The sequence below is a fragment of the Orcinus orca genome, chromosome 11 (genome assembly GCF_937001465.1).
Source record: "Orcinus orca chromosome 11, mOrcOrc1.1, whole genome shotgun sequence".
NCBI classification, from domain to species: domain Eukaryota; kingdom Metazoa; phylum Chordata; class Mammalia; order Artiodactyla; family Delphinidae; genus Orcinus; species Orcinus orca.
Window position 1 is genome coordinate 56578716 of NC_064569.1, and position 15408 is coordinate 56594123.

The following is a 15408-nucleotide window of genomic DNA, read 5'->3' on the forward strand; positions in this document are numbered from 1 at the left end:
CAAACCTCAGGTTTTTTCTGGTATGTAGATCAAGTTGAACCTTAAAGGTTTTCCACATTTTTAGTCCTAGGGGTCCTATGATCTCTTAGTCACTGTCAAAAGTTACCATTGATGGATGAAATCATTTTTATTATGCTCACAAATTCTGTGGGTCATAAATACAGACAGGGCACTATGGGGACAGTTTATCTCTGCCCTATGATGTCTGAGGTTGTTGTAGAATTCTCGGAGGCTGGAGGCTAGAATCATCTGAAGGCTCATTTACTCTCATATCAGAGAGTTGATGTTGGCTGTTGACTGGGGGGCCTTGGTTCCTCTCCACACAGGCCTTTCCATGTGATCTCTCTGCATGGGCTACTTTGGGCTTCCTTACAGCATAGTGTCAGAATTCCAAAGGCACACATTCCCAAGAGAGAGATTCAAGCAGAAGCTATGTCCTCTTTTCTGATTCAGCCTTAGAAGTCACATAGCATCACATACTCTGTAATCACAGTCTCATCCATGTTCTAGGGAAGGGAAACCCACACCTCTGAATAGAGGAGTGTCAATGTCACATTGTAAGAGCATGTGAAATAGGATGGATATTGGTGCAGCCATCTTTGGAAAATACATTCTGTCACAAATAGGAAGCATCAATTTTTCATCACCCCCATCTATCAATCCTGGTTTTAGGGACTTATGGACAGGGCTTGTTGGTTTCATTCATGCAGAAATGATGTTGTAATATTTCATTAAATATATATACATGTATATATACACACATACATACACATTATGAGCCTATCTGAAGGCATGCATGAGCATTTAAGATGTTTTGTTTCATTTCTGTGTTCTGTGTGGTTGTAAGAGGATTGACCATCTCCTCAAGGATTTTAAATTATCATCATAAGCCATTGAACAAATTTTTACATGTACTGCCATGCTTAATAACTATTGAGCTTCTTCCAGATTAAAACTTCTAGTTTTGGTCTGACTTCTGTTTAGATTCGACCTCTATTTTTGGCAAAGACACCGTATTTTTATTTTCCAACTCTAGAGCTGAATGAACTATTTTCTCTTGAAAGTGGAATGTTGTTGCAAACTTTTCTCAGTTTTAATAATATCACCAACTTTAGCAGTCTACTTGAATCCAGAAGTTAAATGAATAATGTTACATTACGAAAGTGCAGATGTAATACCAACACATAGTAATACATTCTAACTAAAGGAGTGTTGGGGGTGGGTGGGAATACTCTGCTGGAGGTATTGAGCAGCTTTTCACAGGGGCATGCAAGGACAGAGGAACAATTCTTCATGAGTAGTAGTTCAGATAATTTGGGCATTTTCCAATGCCATCTCCCATGCCCCTCTCCGTCAAGCACATTAGATGATTCAGTCTTTCTGGAACATCCATCACATTCCATTTCATCTTCTTGGACTGTCACCTTCCCAACCCATTCTCTGAGAAGCAAACTCCTGTTCAGCCGTAAAGACACAATCATGTCACCTCTTTTGTGAAGCCTTCTCTTATTCCACCCCTACCCTCCTGAAGCCAAAATGTTCGCTTCCTCTTTTGCAATCACAAAGCACTTTGTGCATATGCTCCTATTACTGCACTACATGCTCCTGGGAGGGAAGGAAGAAGAGGGGTCGGGAGTAACATCTAATCTTTGTATCCTATACTCAGCAATCGAGAATGCTTTATTGGGGCTTCCCTGGTGGCACAGTGGTTAAGAATTCACCTGCCAATGCAGAGGACATGGGTTTGAGCCCTGGTCCGGGAAGATCCCACATGCCACGGAGCAGCTAAGCCCGTGAGCCACAACTACTGAGCCTGCGTGCTAGAGCCCACGAGCCACAACTACTGAGCCTGTGTGCCTAGAGCCCGTGCTCTGCAACAAGAGAAGACACCGCAATGAGGAGCCCGCGAACCGCAACAAAGAGTAGCCCCTGCTTGCCGCAACTAGAGAAAGCCCGTGCACAGCAACGGAGAGCCAACACACAGCCACAAATAAAATAAATAACTAAATGCAGGTTCCTAGTCCTACTGAATCAGTCTCAGGAGGGTGGGTCTTTTTGACACAGTCAGTAGTCTGTGGACCATACTTTGATGAACACTGTTTTAGGCTGGGCACCTCTCTGTACCTGCCCAGCCTGCTCTCTCTGAAGAGCTAATTTAGCATCTCCTTAGTTATTAATTTAGCATCTCCTAACTATTCTTTTTTTTTTTTTTGCTGTACGTGGGCCTCTCACTGCTGTGGCTTCTCCCGTTGCGGAGCACAGGCTCTGGACACACAGGCCCAGCGGCCACGGCTCACGGGCCCAGCCGCTCCGCGGCATGCGGGACCCTCCCGGACCGGGGCACGAACCCGTGTCCCCTGAATCGGCAGGCGGACTCTCAACCACTGCGCCACCAGGGAAGCCCCTAACTATTCTTAGTTAGCCTTACTTTTCACATTTTCTAAGCCATGTATTTGACCTTCAAATTCTTCCATAAGAGTGTTTCCATTTAGCTTTCAGATATGGGTGTACATTCTGGAACCACCTGCCCTAGAACTTTTTAGCCGACATATAATTTCATGTTTGTTCAATTAACCTACATTCATAAGGAATGTGTGTGTGTGTGTGTGTGTGTGTGTGCATGCATGTTTGCACACAATTAATGAAGTCATGAGGCATGTGAAATAGTGTGTGGTTTATAAATGATTCAGTTATACTTTTGATTCCACAGTGCTTTTCTTTTTTTTCTTTTTCTTTCTTTTTGGCCGTGCGGCTTGCAGGATCTTAGTTCCCCACCAGGGATTAAATCCGGGCCCCGGCAGTGAAAGTGCCAAATCCTAACCACTAGACCCCCAGGGAACTCCCCTTTTTTCTTTTTCTTCTTTTAGTGCTTTTCTGATTGTATGTGTATATTGTCAGAAATGTCATTAATATTATAAATCATAGCTGACACAGAGATGTCTTACAGGATTTCAGAAAATGGAGGATTATAGTATAAAATGTAATCAAACCTGTGTTCCAGTAGATAATGTTTTAAGAATTCATTTTCTAACCAATAATTTACTTTGGAAAGTATCGAATCCACTAAACCCATTCCAGTATTATATCTTTCAATACTATTCTCCCTAACCAAGTCAAGTCAAGAAAGAAACTGGAATCAAAAAGTTTCTTCAGTTCCCTTTCTTAGGTAATGCCTATCATAGAATCCGGCCCCCAGTGTTTAAATGGACCACGTGTCTTGTGCAATGGTTTTTTTTAAATGACTCAGTAAAGGAAGAAAGTGAATTTTGCCTACTCTGCCCACATGATTGAAACGCAATCCTCAAGACACATCACAAAGAACCCACTCAAGAAGTGTTCTATTAAAATGTAAATTCATCGTGGTAGGCTGAAAAAGAATACTGTTACAAATCTTGATAAACCCTAAAATGAGATAATGGAAAATAAGTGATAATACATACGCAGTCAAATATTCCACATCAAGTGATGATAGTTTTTCCCTTAATAAACTCACTGGAAGTCTTTATGTTAATATACTCAGAATAGCCCACTGGATCCCCTCAACTTCCTTCATGAATGCAAAAGTCAAATTTTCTTTCTAAAAGGTAGGCACTAAACAAATATATTTTTTCACATGCTTCTTTTTCTCCTGACTTTTTAAAGAAAGTGATTTCATGCAAGTTTAGGCCGCAAATGACACAGCGTCTAGTGAAGGTTATTTGGGCGATGATGATATTAGAAGTTGGGAAATGCTGCCTTTGCAAGTGAAAAAAAAGAAAGGTCAGAACTGTATGAAAAAGTTTCTCCAAGGGAATGCCCATTGTCCTCCATGACCAAACACATTGTGTCTATAAATTCACCTAAGTGAAATTACATCTGTGGCACCAAAAACCAGCCCTGAAGCCAAATTGAGACAGAAGGGAACAAGCAAGGACTTAACAATGCATTTCTCTGGGAGTATATTGGAAAAACAAAGGGCTGCAACAGACGGCCTCAGCCCACCAGTCCTCAGGAAAACGACACCAATTCCATTCCCAAAGAAACGTTATACTATTTCTCCAAGAGAAGGGTGCAGAAGTCGGGACACCTCCCTTACCTCCAAACCAGGGGGCTCCAAAGAGAGAAAACTGGGACGCCCTAAAGGGAGGTAGTGTGGTGCAGTGGTTAAGAATCCTCTGCAGTTGGAATCCCAGCTATTCCATTTGCCATTGTAACCTAAGGAAAGTTTCTTAAACCCCTCTGTCCCTCAGTTTCCCCATCTGTAAAAAGGGGGTGATTATAATATTTGCTCATTTGAATTAAATGAGATTTGGATTAATGAGATGCTTGACATATAGTGAATAAATGTTAACCACATGATGATAGTAATGATGATGATGATGATATGACATACATTGTTATTTGTGCCCCTCCTCCAAAGGAGAGAGATTCATGAGGGAGCATTTTGGTGCATGGAAAACCATCAGACTTGAACAACCTAGAAAGGAAGGTTTCTATGACTGATTTTCGAATTCTTTTTTCTAGAACACTGCTTTGAATTTTCATTTATAGCTTATTTTAAAATTCTAACAATCTACACTGATCCACTAAGTAAAATTGAGAAGGAATCTAGGGAGAATCTGAGTTAGGCTTCACAGAAATTTTAAAGACCGACTAAACGGCCAATCATGGTATAACAAAATAAACAGTAATGATTTTTAAGAGCCTAAAGTTTAGCCTTTTAACAAGTTTCCTTTCAAAACGATGTGAGCTTTAGAAGTTGCTGGAGTATTGTAAGCTCATTTAATCTATGATACTCTTTGGAAAGAATGCAGTCCATGGAAAAAATACTTCAATTTTGATCACAGGTTATTTTCCCCAACGTGAAAGAGTACTTTGTTTCCAAAAATCCATCCATACCAGCTCAAAGTTTCCTAAAGGCAGGAAACATTTCTTTTATCCCACATAAAATCACAACATACAAATCACTAATACAAAACTTTACACACTCAGTGAAAGTTTTTGTTTGACTTTTTCAGAAACATGTAAGTGTGATTCTCCTGGTCAGATCATAGAGTGTCATTCAGTAGAGATGTTTCTTTTAAATCCATTTCTTCCTTCCACCCCCACCAAAACTGAATAGTAAAGAATTCAGGCTGAGTTAACTTGCAAAATTGTAAAATCTGCTTTAATTACATTTGGTTATTCGTTGTTATTCCCTAAAATGTCTAGTATACCTCTTGTGTTGAGTATGCCCATTGCAAAAAGAGCTCTGATGAATTTTTGGGTTTCCTACCTCACGGCTTCTGCCTCCAAATCTAGAAATTTCTCCTTTCTACAAAGAGCACAGTGATTTGGTGCCTACTCTCACTTTACAAACTAGTTGACCATGATATAGAAAAAGAATTTTTAACAGAAGGAAAGGAAATGTCCAGCACATTATAGGAAATAAACAATAGGAAAATCAGAGGCCCCTTTTGAACATTTTCCTAATGCAAAATACAGGTCCCCAAGTAAAGACCTGCTACACTTGTCCTTCTTGCTGGCTGGAATGGTGGCTTCATCAATCTTCCCAGCCATCTCTCCAGTGGGCAGGATCTCTTTCGGGAAAAACACTGCAACGGTGTTTGTAGTCCTGCCTTCTTCTGGGTCCTTTCTTGCTTGTATCTCCAAGAAGAGAATCATAGAGATGTAGAGATCGAAATTATTTTGGAGATTTAACAGATTAGAAAAAATGAAATCCAGAAAAAGAAAGTGATTTACTCAAGTCTAAACATGTAACAAATAATAGGACTGGAGCCCTATCTAATGGTCTCCATTGCTTCTAAGCCTAACTATTGCTTTGAAGAACTCAGAATTCATAATTTCACAGAACTTTTTAGCTTTATACTGTTGTTATTAGTAGAAGTGAAACTATATGTGCAGAAGATAAATGTGCAGTGATTCAAGCATTGAGACGATATTTGCATAACATGTTGTGAGTTCGTTACATATAACAAAAATAAACAAATTTACTAAAATTTAAAATGTTCATATATATTTTTAAAATGTTTAACCACTGTGAAAATAGTTTCACCGTCTTGAATAAGATGTATCTAAGTGTGTTATTATTTTTATTTATTTATTTATTTTTTGCGGTACGCGGGCCTCTCACTGTTGTGGCCTCTCCCGTTGCGGAGCACAGGCTCCGGACGCGCAGGCTCAGAGGCCATGGCTCACGGGCCTAGCTTCTCTGCGGCATGTGGAATCTTCCCCGACCGGGGCACGAGCACGTGTCCGCTGCATCGGACTCTCAACCACTGTGCCACCAGGGAAACCCCTAAGTGTGTTATTATTAATTAATTTTACCAACATTTTTGAAATTTCACTGTAATCAGGTATAGTCCTAAGTTTAAAGACAGAAGAGAAAAAAATAGCCCTTGTCCCAACTTGCCAACAAATTGGAGAGGCTGACATAAAACAGACAAGTATGATACTGTGTGATTCCATGTGGCAGATTTGGGAGCAAGTGCTTCTGTACGTCTGCATCCCAGGCTCAAGTGAGGACGAGGACAGGGCAGGGACCTCATGGAGAGCTTTATACATCGTACTAAAAAGTTTGTATTTTACTAGAAAATAGTGATAAGGCATTGACAAATTATATGCTCTAAAATAATGCAACTCAAATTATACTCTAGAGCTAATGGATTTTTTCCTGCTTCTTAATAATGAACACCTTTGTAAAAACATCTGAGAGTAAAATGTGATGAATCACCAGACTCTAGTTCTAGCTGTAGAGCTAACAGAAATCTCAGTTTCCTCATCTGTAGGTTGGGCATCAGTAGAGGATTGCTGTATGAAGTACAGGAAGTCAGGCCTCTTAAGCACTTATTACAGTGTCTTGCATAGTAAACACTCAACAACTGTAAACTGACATCATCTTCATCTTGATCATCATCATGATGAAAAACTGAAATGGAGAAAATGGATTAGAATGCTAAGGGTTAATTTTAACATCTAAGGTTAAGAGCAGTTTTCTAATTCTGCTGAGTCTATATTGCTTAGAGTAATAAAGTCCCTTCTGAGAGAACTACTTTGTCAGAGGCATGGCTAGAAAAGGACATCAGTTAGCAAAATGCATTGATCCTATACTTGAGAGGAAATTTTCTGTTGATTTTGTTGTCCAAGAAAATGTAAGAAAAGAAAACTGGAGTTTCAGCAGTTGAGAGCAGTATCTGTGGAGAGCTATGTGCTTGATTTGTTAGTTAAAAGTGGAAGAAGAAAATATCAAGGTCTATTAGAGATTGGGGATAAAAATTAAGTTTTGTCTTCCCCCCCTTTGTTGATTGGCAGGCCCGCAAAGACAGAGTATATTACGCTTTAAATTCACTAATAAATTGTAACTAATTGTTTATAAAGTATCTTTATACTGTAATGACTGAAAGTTATTTTTGGCTGTACTTTTGTTATCGGAATACTTTCTGTAATTGCACCAAATTCAAAACTTGAAATATAGTTTCGGAATTTCAGTTTGGTTAAATTAACAATTAAATAGGTCAGAATTAGATTTACCATCAGCATAATGCCATCTGTCTATTAAAAAGGACTATATTTCAATATTCTATAGAATAATAGGTTTACTTTCTGTGTTCTGTTTTGTTAGTGCTCCTATATCCCTCCCTGTAAGAGAGAAAATCAGAAGAACTTGGAAAGTGTCATGAATTGGCAACAGTACTGGAAAGATGAGATTGGTTCCCAGCCATTTACTTGCTATTTTAATCAATTTCAAAGGTAAGCCAATATTTACATGTGCATATTAAAGTTGTTTGTAGCCTCTGTAGTTTATTATATTAGTAAATCATAGAGTGGGCTCATTTGGCAAAATATACAACGTGGAGATAGTCTCAACTCTTTCTAGCATGTAGCTAGGGAAGCCCCTTCTTATTCTACAGGTTGGGTGGCATGTAAAGAATCTGCCAGCCAAGAAAAAGAGAGAACCTGTATCATAGAGTTTACCCTCTGCATACACTAAGAAAGTGCCTTTAGGTAAGAACGTTGTATACTAGGAATGTTCCCTGAGAATTATAGATTAATGCACACAAACTGAACAGTGTGCAGATGTATCAGCATTTTGGGCTACATCAAATCTTATCTTTCTTTTTCCTTTCTGTTCTGACCAAGTATCCATAAAATGAGTTCACACCATTATAACTTTACTTGTCTTAGAGAGAACTCAAGTTATGCCGTATAGCAATGAATACTTCAGTTCCCAACCAGATTAACCATAGTAATTTGTTCATCAAACATTTATTGCGTATTGAGTATTCTCAACTCCTTGCTGTACATCTCCACTTGGGAGTTCCAAAGTTAGGTCAGACTTTCTCTTCCTCCCATAGTTCCCTCTCTTAGCGAATGGCGCTATCGTCCCCTCGTTTGCAGAGTCCAGAAGCTTTGAGTAATTCTTAACTCATTTTCTCCTTTACACTCTATAACCTGTATTCACCATCCTGTTGATTTTACCCCTTATATTAACTCTTCTCTGCCTTCCCTCTGCCACTGTTTTAGTTCAGATTCATATTATTTCTCAGCCCTATTAACACAATAGTCTTCTAACCAGTCCTTCTACCTCTGCCCTGCACCCCCCTCCAAGACATTCTCCACGTTGCTGCCAAGGTGATCTTTCTAAAACATGAGTCTGATCAGGTTACTCCTCATAGTTTTCAGAGTAAAGTCCAAACATCTTGGCATGGCCTATGTATGTATCTGTTGTTGTGTAACAAGCCACCCCAAATCTAGTGGCCTACTGCGACGGTGATTTATTATTTCTTAGATCCTGTGGGTTGGCTGGGAAGTTCATCTGCTGGTTCTTCACATGATGGCTGGACTAGCTGCGTGGTCCACGAGGGCATGGACCCTCCCTCACATGCCCAGCACTTGGTGCTGGCTCAGCTGAGGCACCTCCGTTCTCCACCTGGCCTCTCATCTGCCAGCAGGCTAGATTGCCTTCCTTCCAATATGGCAGCCTCAGGACAGCGTTTAAAGAGAGCCAGGCCTTGGCTCCGGAACTCACGTCACATCCCTTTTGACATGTTCTATTGGTCGAGGCAAGTCATGAAGCCAGCCAGATTCATGGGGTATTGAAATAGACTCTGATTCTTTTTTTTTTTTTTTTTTTGCGGTACGCGGGCCTCTCACTGCTGCAACCTCTCCCGTTGTGGAGCACAGACTCCGGACGCGCAGGCTCAGCGGCCATGGCTCACGGGCCCAGGCGCTCCGCGGCACGTGGGATCTTCCCAGACGGGGGCACGAACCCGTGTCCCCTGCATCGGCAGGCGGACTCTCAACCACTGTGCCACCTGGGAAGCCCAGATTCTGCTTCTTGATAGAAGAAGTGGCAACGGTTTTGTGGCCATATTTAATCTAGTTCACAGCATACAGGCCTCCTCAAGTTCTTGCCCCAGACTCCCTCCTCTCCAGCTTCATCTCCATACTCGTATTATTTGCAGTAGCCATTCTGAACTATAGGAAGTTCCATGAATATCTTATGCTTTTATATCCATGCCTATTTATTTGTCTCTCCTGCTTCTTGACTGCCTTGCTGAAGACTCTCCTCTGATTATCACCTTCTCTGGACTGCTTTCCTTGATCTTCAAGTTTGGTTTATTTGTATATCAGTTAGGATACCATCTGCTTCAGGTCAACAGAAAACTGACTCAAAATAGCATAAACAGTTAGGAAATTTATTATTTCACACATCCAAAAATGCACAGGTGGACCAATAGTAGGGTAGTTTGATACAATGACTTGACAGTGTCATCAAGAATGCCGCTCCTTTCTAGATCTCTGTTTTACCTCCCGGTGGCTCCCCTCATGGATACAGTGTGGTTGCTGTGGTTCCAGATGTCACAGCCAGGCACAGCAGTGTCCAAAGGCAGAAAGAAACCTATCTCTCCTGGTATATTTTTCTTAAGATTAGGAAACCTTTTCCCAACTTCCCACAACCAGCCTCCCCTCAGGTGTCCTTGCCTACACCTAAACCAATCACAAGAAAGAGCAATTAGAATCTACCTCTGAGATGGGGATAAGGCAGTGTCTCCTAAATCATGTGGAGGAAGGTTGTACAGAAGGGGGCAGAATTTGTGGAACGACCAAAAGTGCCAGCTATAAGGTGTACCTCCCATGTTGTGTATAGAGCTCTTTCTCAGAGGTTTGCAACCCTCACTATCGTAACTATACCAGAAGAGCTTTTAAAAAAACGCATTGCAGACCAAATAAATTAGAATTCTTGGTGGTTGAACCTAGGCATTAGCATTCTTTTAAATTGATTAAAAAATTGATTCCAGGGATTCTAACATACGACCAGGATCGAGAGCCACTGCTCTATCCTCTCACCTGTCACCCTCTCCTGGAATTTTTTGTATGCCCATCTTCCCAACCAGACTGTCTACTGGTTAATGGTGTGGGCTATATCTTCTTTGGCTTTGAATCCCTAGCACTTCACACAGTGCCTGGTTCTCAGTTTAAAAATGTTTGGTGAATGAATGTATCAATGAATGCAATGTGTCAGAATAATAAGGCAGGTTCTTTGCTTCCAAGGAATTAGACTTTATTGGGGGAAACAGATGCTTATGCAAATATAAGTATGACTTCGTCAGCTAGAAATGAAAGGGAGGAAGACCTTGAAGATGGGGTGGCTGCGATAAAGAAACCAAGCTTGATGATGTAAGGTACATTAGGTAATAGGTTATATAATAAGGAGTGGTGAATCTGTAAGCTGGAAAGGTAGCTTGGGTTAGATTTCTAAAGGGTCAAAAATGCCAAACTAAGGAGATGGTCTTTGTCATATGGGCAATGAAAATTTGTGAAAAGTTTTTTTTTTTTTTTTGAACCAAAGACTGACATGAATAGATCTCTGATTTAGAAAGTAATTGGTGTGAGAGTTGAATGTGTACTGGAGAGGAGAGATGGGCTAAAGGCAGGAGCTCCAGCTCAGAGATGGGAGGAAATAAGGAGCGTACTGAGTGCAAAACATAACATTTTTGAGTGGCTACCGTGGGCCAACCATTGTGAATAACATTTTGGTTAGATCACCAAATTTCTTATAATAGTTCTAAATTCTGGCCCCACTTGACAAGTGAGAAAACTGAGTCTTAAAGACTCCATCTGAAGTCTTTAAGTGAAAAAAACCCAGAATCCAGCTAGTCTGATTCCCAAAGCTCCTTCTATTAACCATCTTCTTGTCCCGTTAAAGCAGTTTGAGGGCCTAGGCGAGAGTAGAGGTAATGGAAGTAGCTCACGGAGGGGTACATCAGAAAGACATTTGGAATTACAATCACCAGAACTTGATGACCACGTGATGGGGAAAAGGGAGGTACCACATTTGACTGAGCGTGAGGAGAGTCTAGCTCTGACGGTTCAATTTGGGCCTCTTGTAAGATATCCAAAAGAAAGAGGTAGAAGTACCTCTTTTAGTTCAGAAGCAAGAGGTCAGGGTCAGTGATATACGAGTCCGGGAATCACTGGCACACAAGCTGTAGCGGAAGCAAGGAGAAAGAACGCATACTGGAGTGAGGAGAGAAATGCTGACAGAATCGTGGGATCCTCTGTGTTGACGGTATGAGGGGAAGAGATGGAGAAAGAGTGGCCAGATGTGGAGAGGAAAGTGAAAAGACTTGGAAGGGGGAGTGTTTTAAGGGGAAAGGGGTAATCAAGACAGACTACTGGGAAGTCATCAGCTGTGGCAATTAGGAGCGTGTGAGTGATCTTTGTGAACACGGTTTAGGTACTGTCTTAAAGCACAGGGTTTGAAATCATTTTGTATTAGCCTGAGGTGAGACTGTGAAGGCTTTACAAAGTGCAGACTCCTTTTTCAAGAAGTTTGCCATGACTGGAAAAAGAATTTGGGGGAGGAGATGAGTAACTGAGAGGGAAACAGGAATGGATACAGAGAAATGAGCCAGGTATGGACTAAAACTGCTGAGGAAGAAGGAAACATTGACCACAGATAGTAAATAAGGCAAAAAGGGAGCCCTGAAGAAAACAAGATAAGATGAAATAAAAAGGTTAAGCGGGGATATGTTTTTCTGTGAGGTGGGAGCACAGCAACAGGAAATAGGCACCAGCAGTCAAGACAGTTTGATACTGAACCCATCACCGTCTGAACCAGGTGAGCCTTTAAGCTTCCAAGCGCTGGACCAGAAGCTGGTTTCCGAGCATCCGTGACCTTAGCTTGCAGGTGGAAGCAGACAGGTGCCCCCTCCCATGGGCTGTCCTGCCCTGCCCAGCTGCTGGTCATTTCTTAACTTCCCCTCACTCCCCACTCAGGCACCGAGTTCTCTAAAGGCTGGCAACCCCATGTGGCCTCCTGTTAGGGCGTGAGCTCTGACTACCTTCAGAGCCCAACCAAGCAGGACCATTCCCTGGAATAGTGAGAACTCTCTGAAAAGAGCTCACCCTGCATGATGTATCAATTGTATTAACTTTAGTAGCAGTACATTTAAGCCCCCCATTCCTCGTTGAGAACGGATAGCCATTCCTTATCCATCATCTATCCATCATTCCTTATCCATCAGTCCCGTTTTCAGACTGTCGGGGTGTAGATAGAAGTGGGGGTGGTCTGTCACAACTCAGAAGCACTCAAGACATAATTTTTAAGTGACTTCGGGAAAACAGAACTTTGGAGTTTTGGCTCTTTCACTGTGACATTTGCAAGAGGAAACAAGCATGCTGGTTGTAGGTGTGAAAAATGGCAGCTCCTTGGTGCCATCTACTCTTAGTACACTTTTTACTACTGCTAAATATGAAACAAAAATAGACTTACTGTAGAGACTCCCAGATGCTCTTGATCAGATGGACGTTATATTTAAAGTAACCTTTAGATTTCACTCAAATTCGGGAAATTAGGGAGAAGAGGTACCAAGAAGTTTCCATTTTCAAGAAAAGGGTGTTATTTTAAAAATCGAAGACAAAGACGATGGAAGTCTTAGCTTTCCATTGTTGAAGCCTTATTTAGGTGAGGTATACTCAGGACTAGAATCTGCAGTGGCCAGAGCAGCCACCAGCAGCCATGCCTGCCATGGCAGGACAGTCCCCATGCAGTCGCTCCCTCCTTCTGCACCAAGGAGCACCAAGGAGGTGCTGCTGGCGTGACGTCACGTCCAGGGCTCAGTGGAAGCTGTCCCGGGCTGCCTCCGTTCATGATCTTCCTCTACAACCTTTGGGCTCCTCTCCTTCAACCTCGAGGCTCACAATCTCCATACAAAGTATAGATTTTTATTTTACACTTTTTGCTAAGGTCACACTTTAGGTAAGGTCACACTTACCCTCCCTATACCATTCTTTTCTCTTCTTAGCCTTTTCTTGGCTTATCCTTTCTCAGCAAATCCTGTGTGATGCCCCCTTACCAAGTTTGTTTTGAAAGCCCCATTCCATTGCTAGAAAGTGTCTCTGTAGTCTCAGTCTGTCCATACAATTCTCCTCCCTCATCTTTGCCTTCACCAGCTTCCCCTTGAAGAGGGTGTATCCCTGGAAAATGGTTACTCATTCCTTGGGTATGTTACTCTGACCTACCTATGCCTCCATTCCCTTTGTAGAGGGAGAAATAATAAGGTTATTGTGAGGTTATCAATGAGATGACATGTGCCTACCTGTACTAATTCCTGTAAAAGTTTTTGCTATTATTATTTTTATTACTCTTTTTTTTAAACATCTTTATTGGAGTATAATTGCTGTACATTGTTGTGTTAGTTTCTGCTGTATAACAAAGTGAATCAGCTACACATATATCCCCATACCCCTCCCTCTTGCATCTCCCTCCCACCCTCCCTATCCCACCCGTCTAGGTGGTCACAAAGCACCAATCTGATCTCCCTGTGCAATGCAGCTGCTTCCCACTAGCTATCTATTTTACATTTGGTAGTATATATATGTCCATGCCACTCTCTCACTTCGTCCCAGCTTACCCTTCCCCCTCCCCCATCCTCAAGTCCATTCTCAATGTCTGCATCGTTATTTCTGTCCTACCCCTAGGTTCATCAAACCATATTTTCTTTTTTTCCCTTAATTCCATATATATGTGTTAGCATACGGTATTTGTTTTTCTCTTTCTGACTTACTTCACTCTGTATGACAGACTCTAGGTCCATCCACCTCACTACAAATAACTCAGTTTCGTTTCTTTTTATGGCCGAGTAATATTCCATTGTATATATGTGCCACATCTTCTTTATCCATTCATCTGTCAATGGACACTTAGGTTGCTTCCATGTCCTGGCTATTGTAAATAGTGCTGCAATGAACATTGTGGTACATGACTCTTTTTGAGTTATGGTTTTCTCAGGGTATATGCTCAGTAGTGGGATTGCTGGGTCATATGGTAGTTCTGTTTTTAGTTTTTTAAGGAACCTCCATACTGTTCTCCATAGTGGCTGTATCAATTTACATTCCCACCAACAGTGTAGGAGGGTTCCCTTTTCTCCACATCCTCTACAGCATTTATTGTTTGTAGATTTTTTTTTTTTTTTTTTTTTTTGCGGTACGCGGGCCTCTCACTGTTGTGGCCTCTCCCATTGCAGAGCACAGGCTCTGGACACACAGGCTCAGCAGCCATGGCTCATGGGCCCAGCCGCTCTGCAGCACGTGGGATCTTCCCAGACTGGGGCACGAACCCGTGTCGCCTGCTTTGGCAGGCGGACTCTCAGCCACTGCGCCACCAGGGAAGCCCTGTTTGTAGATTTTTTGATGATGGCCATTCTGACCGGTGTGAGGTGATACCTCATTGTAGTTTTGATTTGCAATTCTCTAAAGATTAGTGATGCTGAGCATCCTTTCATGTGTTTGTTAGCGATCTGTATATCTTCTGTGGAGAAATGTCTCTTTAGGTCTTCTGCCTATTTTTCAATTGGGTTGCTTGTTTTTTTGATATTGAGCTGCATGAGCTGCTTGTATATTTTGGAGTTTAATCCTTTGTCAGTTGCTTCATTTGCAAATATTTCCTCCCATTCTGAGGGTTGTCTTTTCGCCTTATGTTTTCCTTTGCTGTGCAAAAGCTTTTAAGTTTCATTGGGTCCCATTTGTTTATTTTTATTTCCATTTCTCTAGGAGATGGGCCAAAAAGGATCTTGCTGTGATTTATGTCATAGAGTGTTCTGCCTATGTTTTCCTCTAAGAGTGTTATAGTGTCTGGCCTTACATTTAGGACTTTAATCCATTATGAGTTTATTTTTGTGTATGGTGTTAGGGAGTGTTCTAATTTCATTCTTTTCCACCTAGCTGTCCCGTTTTCCCAGCACCACTTATAGAAGAGGCTGTCTTTTCTCCATTGTATATTCTTGCCTCCTTTATCAAAGATAGGGTGACCATATGTGCATGGGTTTATCTCTGGGCTTTCTATCCTGTTCCATTAATCTGTATTTCTGTTTTTCTGCCAGTACCATACTGTCTGGATCCTGTAGCTTTGTAGTATAGTCTGAA

The 15408-nt window shown here is 41.5% G+C and overlaps 1 protein-coding gene across 1 annotated transcript in view; it reads left to right on the forward strand.

Moving 5' to 3' along the window:
* KCNMB4 (potassium calcium-activated channel subfamily M regulatory beta subunit 4) overlaps positions 1 to 15408 on the forward strand; it is a 68263-nt gene that overhangs the window by 20267 nt on the left and 32588 nt on the right. The window contains exon 2 of the mRNA XM_004281886.4: positions 7601 to 7728. Coding sequence (XP_004281934.1) covers positions 7601 to 7728 — 128 coding nt within the window. The remainder of the gene's footprint in view (positions 1 to 7600; positions 7729 to 15408) is intronic.